General features: G+C 31.3%; 2 protein-coding genes across 2 annotated transcripts in view; one reads left to right on the forward strand and one right to left on the reverse strand.

Annotated features, from left to right (window-relative positions):
• LOC123699869 (L-asparaginase 1-like) overlaps positions 1-13,369 on the reverse strand; it is a 54,134-nt gene that overhangs the window by 21,853 nt on the left and 18,912 nt on the right. The window contains exons 4-5 of the mRNA XM_045646916.1: positions 12,077-12,202; positions 9,347-9,471 (exon numbers count right to left, since the gene is read on the reverse strand). Coding sequence (XP_045502872.1) covers positions 9,347-9,471; positions 12,077-12,202 — 251 coding nt within the window. The remainder of the gene's footprint in view (positions 1-9,346; positions 9,472-12,076; positions 12,203-13,369) is intronic.
• Positions 8,206-13,369, forward strand: part of LOC123699870 (N-acetylneuraminate lyase-like) — a 52,158-nt gene continuing 46,994 nt past the window's right edge. The window contains exon 1 of the mRNA XM_045646917.1: positions 8,206-8,334. Coding sequence (XP_045502873.1) covers positions 8,332-8,334 — 3 coding nt within the window. The 5' untranslated portion in view covers positions 8,206-8,331. The remainder of the gene's footprint in view (positions 8,335-13,369) is intronic.

The following is a 13,369-nucleotide window of genomic DNA, read 5'->3' on the forward strand; positions in this document are numbered from 1 at the left end:
AGATACATCGGAACTCTTCTTCATTTTCACTTTCCCTACTGCCATCACCTGTGTAAATCATTTCATCGATTAATTCAATTCACCTTTAAAAACAAAACCAAGAAGGGTACGTAATAGCAGCTCTTTATAATTCCACACAGAGAGAACACGTGCAGTCACCACCAATATTTAAAGACAACTGACGGATTTTTGAGTTTTTTGACTGACAGGCTACCGTCACCTACCGCCCGATTTGTTTTTGATTGTGTATGACCGTGAATTGACTTCTATTTCTTTTGAACAAGGTGTAAAATGCAAGTTCGTTGTTTAGGGCTCTTACGATTCAATGATTCGAGTGTCTTCGGAAATACGACAATTAGCGAAGATTTGCATGTGCATTATTAATTTTGGATTACTGTAATAATATTTTTTTTAATTACATATTATGTGTTCTAATAGGCTCTATCTAGGTACGCAGTCCATCTACACTATGTAAATGCTTGCCCGTAACTAATAATCGCGAAGAATGCAGCGTGTAGAATTAAATTACATATATAGAACAAGAATAAACTATTAAAAAACAGTTGTAGTTCATGTTTCGTTTGTATTTAATTTTGTGACAAATAACTAAACGAGAAAGAAATAATACAATATTTTAATATTTCAATATGGACACAATAAATTTCACTTCGATCTAAGAACAATTAATAATTTAAATGATTTAAAAATAGCAACTAGGTACTATTCATTACTAGGCCATGAAAAATTGTCATAATAAGTCTAATTAACTATCAGAGAATAATTAGGTTTTAATTTTTAACGTGTTGCGGGTAATCTATACTAATATTGTAAAGCTGAAGAGTTTGTTTGTTTGTTTGAACGCGCTAATCTCAGGAACTACTGGTCCGATTTGAAAAATTATTTCGGTGTTAGATAGGTTTATCGAGGAAGGTTATAGGCTATATATCATCACGCTACGACCAACAGGAGTGGAGCCACGGGGGTGAAACCGCGCGGAGCAGCTAGTGCAAAGATAAAGCTACTTCGAAGCTTATCGAGTCGTAAATATGAATTCAATAACTTTATCATCACTGTTATACATTAATTTGCACTAATACATAAAATGTAGGCTATATATGTGTTAACGTGCTGATTAAAGTGTAGGGCAGGTGTTGGTAGCGTGATAAATTACTGATAACTACTGGTCTTTCTCAGACACATCATATACTTTATAAATTGCTAACTTAATATCTTAAAAAAACCTTTTATGTAAAAGCCATTAAAAGGTCAAGAGAAGAAGACGTATAATTTAAGATTAGAACTATGCAAACATAATTAGAAAAACTAATTGGATTAAAAACTGGAATTTATACCTATTGCCACATATAATATAATACTATACTAGCCTATGTTATGGCTTATGAAACAATAGGCCTATACTCTATAGGGGCTGGTATTTTGACATCTTATATCCAGAGAGATTACGCCGTGAATTGAACTGAATGGGAAATTCATGCTATGATCGCAACAACCAGCCATGGGCCTTTAGACAAACGTACATAACGCCATGGAATAGAAACTGCTAACGCTAATTATTGACATAAGCTCATGACATTTTGGTAATGGTTCGGTCACACTACCAACGACGAAGACGACCACGACCAAAATTCCAATCTTGCCGAAATTTGTTCAAAATCAATATTTAAATCTCTCGTCATTCAAGTACTCGGAAATAAAAAATTTCGAGGTCAATTAATAAAAAATAGGGTTTTTTTTGCGATTTTCGCTGAGACGATAAGTTTATCATACAATCACCTGAACCAAAATTGTAGATCATCTAATTATCTATAAAAAATATTAAATACATTTTTTTCTAGGAGCCTCCGTTTCTATGAAAAACCTGTTTGTTTATTCATTGATCTCAAAAAAAATGTTTCCAAACACCAATACGACAGGAAATTCTTAAGTGTCATTTTAATTATGTTTTGCACAATTTTATTTAATTGCGACTGGTTGAAAATTTTGTTCGTGGTCGTCATTGTCGTTGGTAGGGTGACCGAATCCTTAGGCAAAACATCGTACGCTTATGTCAATTTCTATCGATAGCGTATTCCAAGAAGCTTATATCTAATACACTGGAGATTGCACTATGACCATTGACTTGTCACAAGAAAATATAACCTTGAATGACGTCAGTGTTGTTTTTTGTCTCTTTCTGTGGGTGACCACACTGGTTTGTATATTCAGGATTTTTCGAAATAGAAAAAACTAAAAATCATGGTCTATAAATAATAACGACATATATTTTTAACAGTATTAATTATATTATAATATTACTGGCCATACTTTATAGGTATATACAATTTTAATTGGTATAGAATGATAGTTTTAAATAACTCTTGGCTACAAAGCCTGGATATGAACCGATATATAGCAATAGCATTAACATCCTTTGTAATTAGAGGAAAGTTGTGTTTTGCATCAGATGCTGTTTACCAAATTGTAAGCTACTCAGATCTTCTTTTTAAACGCGTTGCTTCGACGGGTCAATTTCAAGCCAAAATCATCAAAGAAAAACTGTTTATAATAAACGCCTGGGTTCTGGGTCGTAATCCTCAGTAATTTTACCCTTGATGGGCACATATATTTCTTTTTATTTTACTTTTTGGAAAGCTGAAATACCTTAAACAAAAAATATGAGGTAAGTTAAAAAAGTATAAATTTCAATGTAAAAACGAACAATCTTATAACTACATGTGAGTGCAATACCGATGTCGAGTGTTGTTTCATTACTAGTAAAAATCTTGAAAATGGTGTTCTAAATTTCATCATAATATTGTTATTACAATATATTCTCTTCACTATCCATAAAAACTCGTCATCATGGTTACCTTACTTGTTAATTTTGTTTATTGAAAACTTGTTGAAAAATGATAAAGTATTAGGAAAATAACAAATTTAACATGACTGCTTTCTAAAATGATGCAAAATTTTACAATTTTTGCCATTGAAATGATTCTAAACAGGTAAATGCAGGAGTATTGAGGAATATTGTAAATAACGTAAATATACACTTGCCTGTGAAATTCTATGCCAGAATTTGGTGTCCAAACACTTCTGCAATTTTTCACAATGCAATACATTATTTATATTCGGAAAATATTTATTAAATACGCAACAATATTAACTTAAATATTCGAAGCGACGCAATTTTTTTGACACTTATGCCATATTGTCAAAGTGAGAGTTGCTACAATTTTATTATGGTAACTACCCATAATCAGGGAGTATCGCTTTTTAATAATTGGTCCAGATACTTATTTTATCTCTTCTAATATATAAAAATCAATGCCACTTTTCGTTGTAATTCCATAACTCGAGAACGGCTGAACCGATTTCGATAATTCTTTTTTTATTATATTCCTTGAAGTACGAGGATGGTTCTTATGTAGAGAAAACGTTAATATGTACCACGGGCGAAGCCGGGGCGGACCGCTAGTTTAGCATAAATAATAATTGTCTCATCCAACAATGCTTCTGAATGACGTTGTTGGCAATTTATCAACAAACTCATGTACAAAAACTAACCTTTTGCACAGAATATTACGGCATACATAGTAGCCTTGGGAAAACTTCGTATTAACAGTGGCAATACCAAGTTAGGTGTGAAAGTGATAAAACACAACAATTTTCTTGTTACACGTCAAATGTTCATACCGAAATCTCCAGTGTATAAGATATAAGCTTCTTGGCGTATTCTAATCCTTGGCGTTTTGACATTTGTCTCGGCGCTATGGTCTGAATTAAGAAGTACTAATACGGCCCCAGGTATAAATTCAAACATAAATTTCATCGAAAATTATGTATTCAACTTTTAAAACTTTGTATAAAATTTAATATTACATTCAAGAATGTTTTATTATGTATGTCTACTCCTTGTCTACTCTATGACCGTCAGGCAAGCTTTAATTAAAAGTACCTATAGTTATTTAATCCTGTAACTGTAAAGTTGTTACTTTTTTCTTTGTTTGACATTGAGCTTACGGACTTTACTATTATACAAATTATTAATAACGCACGCTACTAAATAGTTTATATTTTTTCTATTTCTTTCAATATTTAAAAAGTTATATTATGTTATACTAGCTTCCGCCCGCGACTCCGTCCGCGCGGAAAAATTAAGATTTATTTTTTTCTACGTATTTTTCTACGTATTTTACTTGGTATAATTATACCAAGTTTCATCGAAATCAAACCGTTAGTTTTCACGTGATGCCTGAACATACAGACAGACAGACAGACAAAAATTTTTTTAATCACATATTTGGGTTTGGTATCAATCCAATAACACCCCCTGCTATTTATTTTTTCAATATTTTCAATGTACAGAATTGACCCTTCTACAGATTTATTATATGTATAGATTAAGTCAATTTTCTAACTAACGATTATAATATTAATATAATGTTCCTGTTAATACGTAAAGGAACGTTTAGGTATTAAGAAACACGATATATATAGCCTTGTATTTCTTTAATTAGACAGCCTTGTATTAAATACTTTAATTCAATTAGCACTGCTATTAACGATAGTTAAACCGGTATGTATGTAACTACTGTTAAACGATTGATTTCTGAACGACACGACAGACAAAACGACCAGTTAGTACATGGTGTACAAAAAATAGAAAATAAACATATCAAGTGAGAACTATGAAAATAATCTTATATATAAAATTCCCGTGTCACAATGTTAGTTACCATACTCCTCCAAAACGGTTGGACCGGTTCTCATGAAATTTTCTGTGCATATCGGGTAGGTCTGAGAATCGGCTAACATCTATTTTCATACCCCTAAATGATAAGAGTAAGGCAGAACAACGTTGGCCGGGACAGCAAGTGATATATATAAAAAATAGCTCATATCACTGAGGAATAAGACGTAGGTATATAAGACGTAGGTAGGTACTATAGCATTTTGCTGGTGAGAGAAACTTCAATATGGCTGAAATAGTTTCGGTGCTAATTTGATACAAACAAAAAATATTCTGTCTGTAGAGATAGACTTCTATAGATACTAATGTTATGCAGATTTTATAGACCTACTAGCGTTCCACCCGCGGCATCGCCCGCGCATTCAAAGAAAAACCCGCATGTTTCCCGTTCCCGTGGGATTTCCGGGATAAAACCTATCCTATGTCCTTTCTTGGGTATCAAAATATCTCTATACCAAATTTTATGCATATTGGTTCAGATTTTCCATAAATTGATAACCTTTTTAAGTAAATTAAAAGTGGTAAAGCATCAAGTTTCCAAATTCCACAAAGCTTTTATCGTAGGAATAGGCTTTCCGCCCGCTGCTTCGCCCGCGTTTTCAAAGAAAAACCCGCATAGTTCCCGTTCCCGTGGGATTTCCGGGATAAAACCTATCCTATGTGTTGTATGTGTATGTGTCCAAGTTACGCTCTACATATATGTGTGCTTAATTTCATTGTAATCGGTTCAGTGGTAATTTCGTGAAAGAGTAACAAACGTACATACATACAAATACATCCATCCTCACAAACTTTCGAATTTATAATATTAGTAGGAAGAAGGATATGTCTGTCCTTCAATTTAAAAGCTATAACAGAGCATTCTATGTATTTTACAAATAACTATATACATATACAAGTGATAACTGCGTTAAAAACAACCGACTTCAAACTTGCACTTGCAAAAATAATAATAAAATAAAAACTACTGGGCCTATCCGAATAAAATTTTTATGGGACCAATTCGACACCATCCCGCATCGAACAAAAAAAAGAATCACGTAAATCGGTTCAGAAACCTCGGAGTAATCGGTGTACATACATTAAAAAAAAACATACCGGCCGTATTGATAACCTCCTCCTTTTTTTGAAGTCGGTTAAAAAATTGACATTAACCGCTATTATACTATTATATCAAAAACCTCCATTACCTACGTACTAAAAAGGGAATTAACTTATGAACATTATAATATGTAAATTCAACTTCTACCAAGTGATTGCCTATTAACTCCCCCTTATATGGCATAACCTTTTTATATAATAAACTTTTTAAGAAAGGATGTATGATGGTATTAAAATAATAACGTAATATAGATAATATAGTGCCTATTAAACACAACACTTATGATAGATAGATTTATTTATAAGCCAAAGAAAAGTTATCATTTATACATAGAAGAAGAATATTTTCGAAAACGTATTAATTAACTTGCGCGTCCGAGATAAACCTCTTTTCAACAATAGATAATCACTACATAGTATAAAACAAAGACGTTTTCTCTGTCCCTACGTCACTAAGTATGCATAAATCTTTAAAACTACGCAACCGTAATGCGGTTTTTTTTTTAATAATAGAGTGATTCACTACACTAGTATTTAAGTAGTTTCAAATCTGTTATTTGGAAAATCGGTATTAAGCAACCTTCGTTTTATCGTTTCGGTACGGAACCCTAAAAAGGGTGCTTGAAACAATGTATTAATGAATGTTAATGGCGAATAAAGTAAAAATAATTTATTAATTTAAAAATATCTTGACATTTAAGGACTAAACTAATGCGAGACACGCTGTATTAAGCATAAATTAATTTAATATAAAATGGATATCATTAAAATTGTACTTACAAAAAATCTTATAGGAGTTACTTGCTGTACTGGTTTAAGTAATAAATTATATGGTGTTGTTACCTTTAGCAATGTATCTTATATTTTAATGAATACTTATTCCAAATATGTTTAATTGATTCTTGCACAATACTGATTAATAAAGAAATTATAATAAAAATATAATTTTTATGTAAGAAAGAACTATTTTATCTCGAGAAGAATCCTAAACTAGAAGCACTTAGATTAGCCTATACTCTATATCTAGGCATTTTTACAGAAATTATGAAATATTCAAAATATTTGTACCTGGTGTTTTCAAATGGGTGAAGAACTCCTTGATATATTTCAATACATAGATACTAAAACTAATAAAACATGCTCCAATTAAAAATTGTTTGTTGCAAAAAATAGAAGGATTTACCTAAGGATTTACCATATTTGACGTGGAAAAATTTAACACAATATTGATGCTAATCAATCATCCTTTTAAATTTGCTTACTAATGAGTATAGATTATGATACCTTTGTGAATAAAAAGCGGGTAAGAGCGTCTTTTAAAATTGTATTAGGGTTCCGTATTTGATTCTAGGTAATATATCGTTGGATTATATGGGGAATACGGAAATTTTAAGTTAAATGTCAACATTTAAAAATGAAATACTTTATCAATTCGTTAAGTCAATCTCAAACAATCATGAAGTAACATTACTTTCATACTAGATACTAAAAATGTAGGAATATTTGAAGTGTAATGAAAAAAAAGACGCATCCACAATCTACATACTTAATATTCTATGATATATAAAAGAGCTAGATACGTTACCCGCTCTCTATTTTGGCAAGAAAAAACTCAGGTAAGTGCCCGAGTTTCACTTAGTCACGCACCATTCAGCGTCGTGGCTGGACGTTCTTTTTGTATTTTAATCGGCAGTTGTTATTACGAAGTACATGAGTGAGACATGTATTATGTCTCGTGCGTGAGAGTGAAAGAGAGAACAACTGTATTGGTGATAATGCGTTAGTAAGTAGGTATGTATTAATTACGCTGTTTTTTAGTGCAATGATGTTGGCGTATGCCGCGTCTACTAGTATAATAGGTCATTGCTTAATATTATCCTAGCTAAGATGACGTGACATGGATATCTTAGACCCATTATTCTTTTTTATTTAATAAAAAAGTAAAAACGTACGGTTTTGAAGTGAAACTTCTTCAAGCGCATTGAGAGTAAAATTTCAAGGACACATCATGGAGTAAGGCGACGATTTTAGTATCTTTGAATCTTACCAAAGAAGTTTCATTTTACACGTGTGCTCGGCACACGTGTAAAACACATGCCCGTTTTTTAAGTTTCTACTTAAAAATAACTACCTACCTAATAACATTTATAATCACAAATTCTCTCTACTTTCACCCGAGAACCCTAAAACACTAACCATATACAGAAATAGTGTTTATTTAAAAGCTAATTTCAATGTAACAATGTTTCAGACATCGTATGCCGTACGCTATAGATATGATACACGATTACACCGGTGATTTTAATAACCAATTAATTAATGTACTAAGGGGCAATTCGCAAATTGATTGCTAAATTGCAGTAGCTTACCGTATTGTGAACGATTCACATGCACCAATCCAATCGAATATTGTTTATTATTTTCCCGTGAATAATAAATAGATATACATTTAAAAACGCGTTTATTAAGGTGCAGATATGGTAAATATTTTTTTGTGTTTTTTTTGGATTTTTTTTTAAGGATTGGTGGTGGTGATAAGTGATTATGGTAGTTAATGTTAAAATGTAGTTTTAATGGTTTCTGAAGATGAGACGGTAAAGTATTTAGTGCACTATTTTATATAAAATATCCTATTATTCGAACGCGCTCTATTATTATTTTAAGTACATAATTTTTATACATGTAAGTTGTAACCTTTCAAGCATGTAAATATGCTATTTTTATAATATAACAATATCATATTAAGAAAATCGATTTTGTTTATTATTTAATTTTAAATCACAAGTTATATTATTATAGTTGTACGGTGGTTCGTTTCGCACTAAGCGTGGTCACTGGTCACAGACTGCATTTCTTTAATTTCTACTGGTATAATATTCGAATAAATTATACAACATAATGCGATTCAATACATCAAAATTATCATAAACTTGTAGTAGTTATTAGAAAATTACTAGGAAAGACGACAAACGCTAAAAAATAATTAAGGATCAGACGAACCAATATACATACTAACAACAAATAATAATAAAAAAAAATCGTCCTAGCCGTTCAGAAGATTTTGGTTTACAAAAACCATATAAATATAAAAAATAAACAATTTATAAAGTAATTTAATGTGAATTAGGTAATATTATTAAAAAAAAATCAGTCAGATGTTATAATTACACCGCCAACTCATTATGCAGGGTTATTAAGTAAATTATTTTAAAGGTAACTTCTTATTTCTTATCTACAATACTATTTCGTAATTATTTATTTATTCATGCTTTATTGCTCTTAAAAATTACAACTACAAAAAAAATTACAACAATTATAACAATAAGAATTACGACAAACATTTTGCAATAAGAAATAACTATATTATTTGATAAAGCTTATACTGTTATAATAATGTTTTTAGCGGTAGTAGCACTTAGGAAATCTATGGGACAAAATAAAAACCCTCGTAGAAAAATAAAAAACAAAACTTATAAAAAAATGTCCACTGACCTATTTCCTCTAAACAACTTGCTGCTAAAGAAAACAGTAACTTCGGGTATATTTAACCCCCCGGCGATCAAAAGCGATGACACGAAGTTATCCGCGCCGTCACTCCGAGGCTCAAATATTGGTATCTGCCAATAAGAAACTTATTTTTTTAGTTATTCTTACTGCAAAAATATCTAAATAGCCGCTTCACCCCACGGAAAAAACAAATATTAAATTTAACCCACATGTCTCTTAAAATAAAATAAAAAATTAGAAAAATTTTTAAAAACCACGGTAAAAGTGGAACTTACGATAATTATCGTATTTTTACGATAATTATCGTACGTCACGCGACATGCGCTACACAGACCAAAAAGTTTGAGACGAAGTAATAAAAGTTTCACTTTAAAAATGCCACTTTGGAATACCGTTTTCTTGCTGGCCAAAATGAACTCACATCCAACACAAAAATATGCTTCAGTATTCACCAGTCAACCAAGGAAACAATCAGGAACAAACTCTTGCTTTCAAGCTAAATAAACTTAATCTTTTTTTAGCACTGCTTTACAAATTAATCTCCAAATATGCGTATACGGCTGGACTGATTTCGATAATGAGCTTTTTTATAGTAGTTGATATTGTTTAGTAGTTGTGTGTAAAAATTTAAAAATAGATAAGTAACGGGAGTAAAAAACGCGCCGACCATACAAAATTGTAAATTCCCATAAATTCCAATTTATTTGAGCACAATATAGATTTCGGTAATTCTTATTTTGATGTGTTCGCTATTGCCAGAAGAATCTTATAGAGGAAAACCTCAAGATATTAACGCCTAAAAATAAAGAAAATGCGAAAACTTAATAGGTACTTTGAAAGCGCCACAGCAAAAATATTTGACGGAAAACAAACGAAGCAGGCCAAACAAACAAACGAACCAAAAAAATTCGACGACACGTGGACATCTGCTGACCGTACTTGACCAGATACGGTTTCTTTACCTCCATATATGTGCTTGAACAAAAAATGGCCGAATGATGTATTGGCGTGACGAAACATTAAAGTTATTAATTAAAGAAATTCTATTTATGTCTCGTATGGATATGTGGGAAATTCTTATATTTCTTTTATTCGAATATACAAAAAATAATGTCATAGATATAATTTATATTATCATCTGTTGTACGGCGTCGAGTTATGCATATATTGTCGAGTTATGCATGGTTTTGAATTATAGCCTAGGCCTATGGCCAAGGCTATAATAATTCAAAACCAGTCATTCATTTTTCTAGAAAAAAACACATTTTTACAATTTTAGAAATAGATGACTAACATGAATTTATAACTAGTGTTTTTGTTTTTTTTTTTTTTATATAAACAAAATAGCTTTTGTTAAAATAATATTTATGTAACTAACTCAAAACGTCACTTATCTGAAAATCATAATTTTTATATTTAACATAGTACCTACCAAAAAAATAATACTAAAAAAACAACCTAATTTTCAATCGAAAATTCCGTTCAAAAACTTGGGAAGCCTTTTGTTAATTGAAATCTCTACTTTCATATGGTGTAAAACAAAATAAACATTACCATAGTAAATGTTCTCAGGAAATGCATACAAACAGTGTGACAATGAGCTTTTACTAAATCATGCACACTTCTCGAACTCTATATCTTCTCTTTCATTCATCCTACTGCGATTTTTTTCACTTTTTATTATTTTTAAAGGCTTCTAAGTTCTACCCTAGTCTATAACGGACATTACGATTTTTTGTTTGTTGGATTTCTCTCCAATTGAACAAAGATAATATAGTACTTGTTGTTAATTCCACTATTATTTTATTACACACCCAAGTATTTATGTTTAATTCATGAAAATATAGTGGTTATCAGTTATCAAATGGTCCTAATTATCTATAATTGCTCTCACAATAAGGTAAAACAATTGCTCCACAGCAATCGATTAATATTAATGTAACTAATTGCGAATGAGAAATTAAAACAATAAGCTACTTGGAGATATCGACTCGCCTTCGTAAATAAGTGTTTAAAGTAAGCTGACTATATTATATTTGTAAAAGGTGGTAAAAGTATAAAGTTGTTGCATGGTTTTGCGTATAGGTAGGTAGGTCAAAGAAAGATTCATAAACTATTCTTATACCCCGACTTTTAAGCTACGGTCTACCGTACAGGTATACCTGCGGCCGTATTATGACTAAATAAATCAAAAACATATTCAAATTTGTATTATTTAATAAAAAAAAGATGTGTGGCACTCGGGGACTGCCGCGGTAAATAAAGCTATTGCATGCCTTCAAACCACACCTCCGAGCCCGTCGGAGTGGAGAGCGTGAGGTTTTTTCGTTACGGAATTTCTCGATTCGGTCCCCGCGCTCAAGGCCCGCGATAGAAGCTATGCAATAGCTTAAAAACCAACATATTCATTCTCAGACGGAATTAATAAGCTATTAGCAAAGAATACACGAAAAAAGATTAGAAATTAAATACCGTTTACGATATACGCTAGTAAAAACTGATTTATGCATTATTCAATCCGTATCCGTAATCAAATAATAACTTTAAACTACGCAAAACGAAATTCATGAAGATATTATTTATATGAAAATAAGAAAAATTCATAATATTTTTATTTTAAAAAATTTCTGATTCGCATTTCCATTGTACCCTTAGAAAACTGAAAAGTATGAAAATATATAGATCATAGTAAAATAAGGATAATAAAATACATACCTGCGAGCCAGTGAGAACGATGCATTTCCCGATATTTTCGAACATAAAAGATAGCGCAGAGGCGGTATAGGACAGTGTGTCTGTGCCATGGAGGACCACGAATCCGTCGTACTCGCCATAGTATTTCTGAGGAGGAAATAACAAGCTTATATCTACGGCTTTGTTCGCAGTCTTCACATTTAAATAGGCAAATTTTCTTCGTATTGCACTCAATTAGGGTTTAGTGACCTAACTGAGTTATATACCCTTCCAGGGTACCTATGTATTGTGGCCGGTTTCACAGTTTCTGTATATGTATATGTATATCTAGAATTTTTGATGATTTTTGCTTATTTTATTTGTCAGTTAATGTAAAGGCATTATATATGTATGTCAAACAGTGTCAAGTAGGCTACCAGCAAAAGGTGAAACCATGTACCTTAACAGAAAGATGAACAGTATTGATTTCTTGAAGTCAATTAAGTTCCACTCAATCAAACTCGATCCATATCTCAAATTATTACTGAGAAAGACACCCGTAGGTATGGGTGTCTTTCTCATGAAATTAAATACTTATGTACCTATTATATACAATTATAATTTCTTATGTAATTTGAACATTTTAAGGAGGAATAAGATCGTTAACATGTTGTTTAAATTGATTCTGTGATATGCGTTGGAATCTCTTAATGGCAGTGGTTACATTGATTTATCTTAATATACATTTCTTATATGTTGGAGTCTTCTTGTATGAAATTATAAAATCTGATCGGTCAGATTTTATACTTTCAGTGCAAATATAGTACATACGTACTATAATAGCTACTGCTCTTAATTAGAATAGTCATCTATGTATAATAGATAATTAAAAAGAAAAAGTTATTATTTCATTTGGTACGGAAGATGTCGGGTAAAAAATAGATACTTACATTGAATCAAAAAAAAAAAAATAATAATATGTTGTTGTACCTACAGCACAGCCTACAGTTAACATTACCGTTGGGCTAGAAAAAGGCCACCTCTGCTCTTTACCCGCCTACTTTCAGTATCTAAATTAGTTACAATTTATGCTTTATATTTAAAACACTGAATTAAAAATTTCTCAACTGATGGATCTAAAATAATAGATACTAGCGCTATAATTAACCACCTGGTAAATTGTTTATAAACAAATTATTTCAATATTCCTATAAGCTATCTGGAACGCGAATCGCAACAGGTACTAAAGACAGCCTTTTAAAATTCCAATGAAATTTCTCAAATGCCATTTAATTGCAGGATGTTTTGAAGAATAATTGCGTTTAAACAATATAA

Source organism: Colias croceus, chromosome 18 (genome assembly GCF_905220415.1).
Source record: "Colias croceus chromosome 18, ilColCroc2.1".
NCBI lineage: Eukaryota > Metazoa > Arthropoda > Insecta > Lepidoptera > Pieridae > Colias > Colias croceus.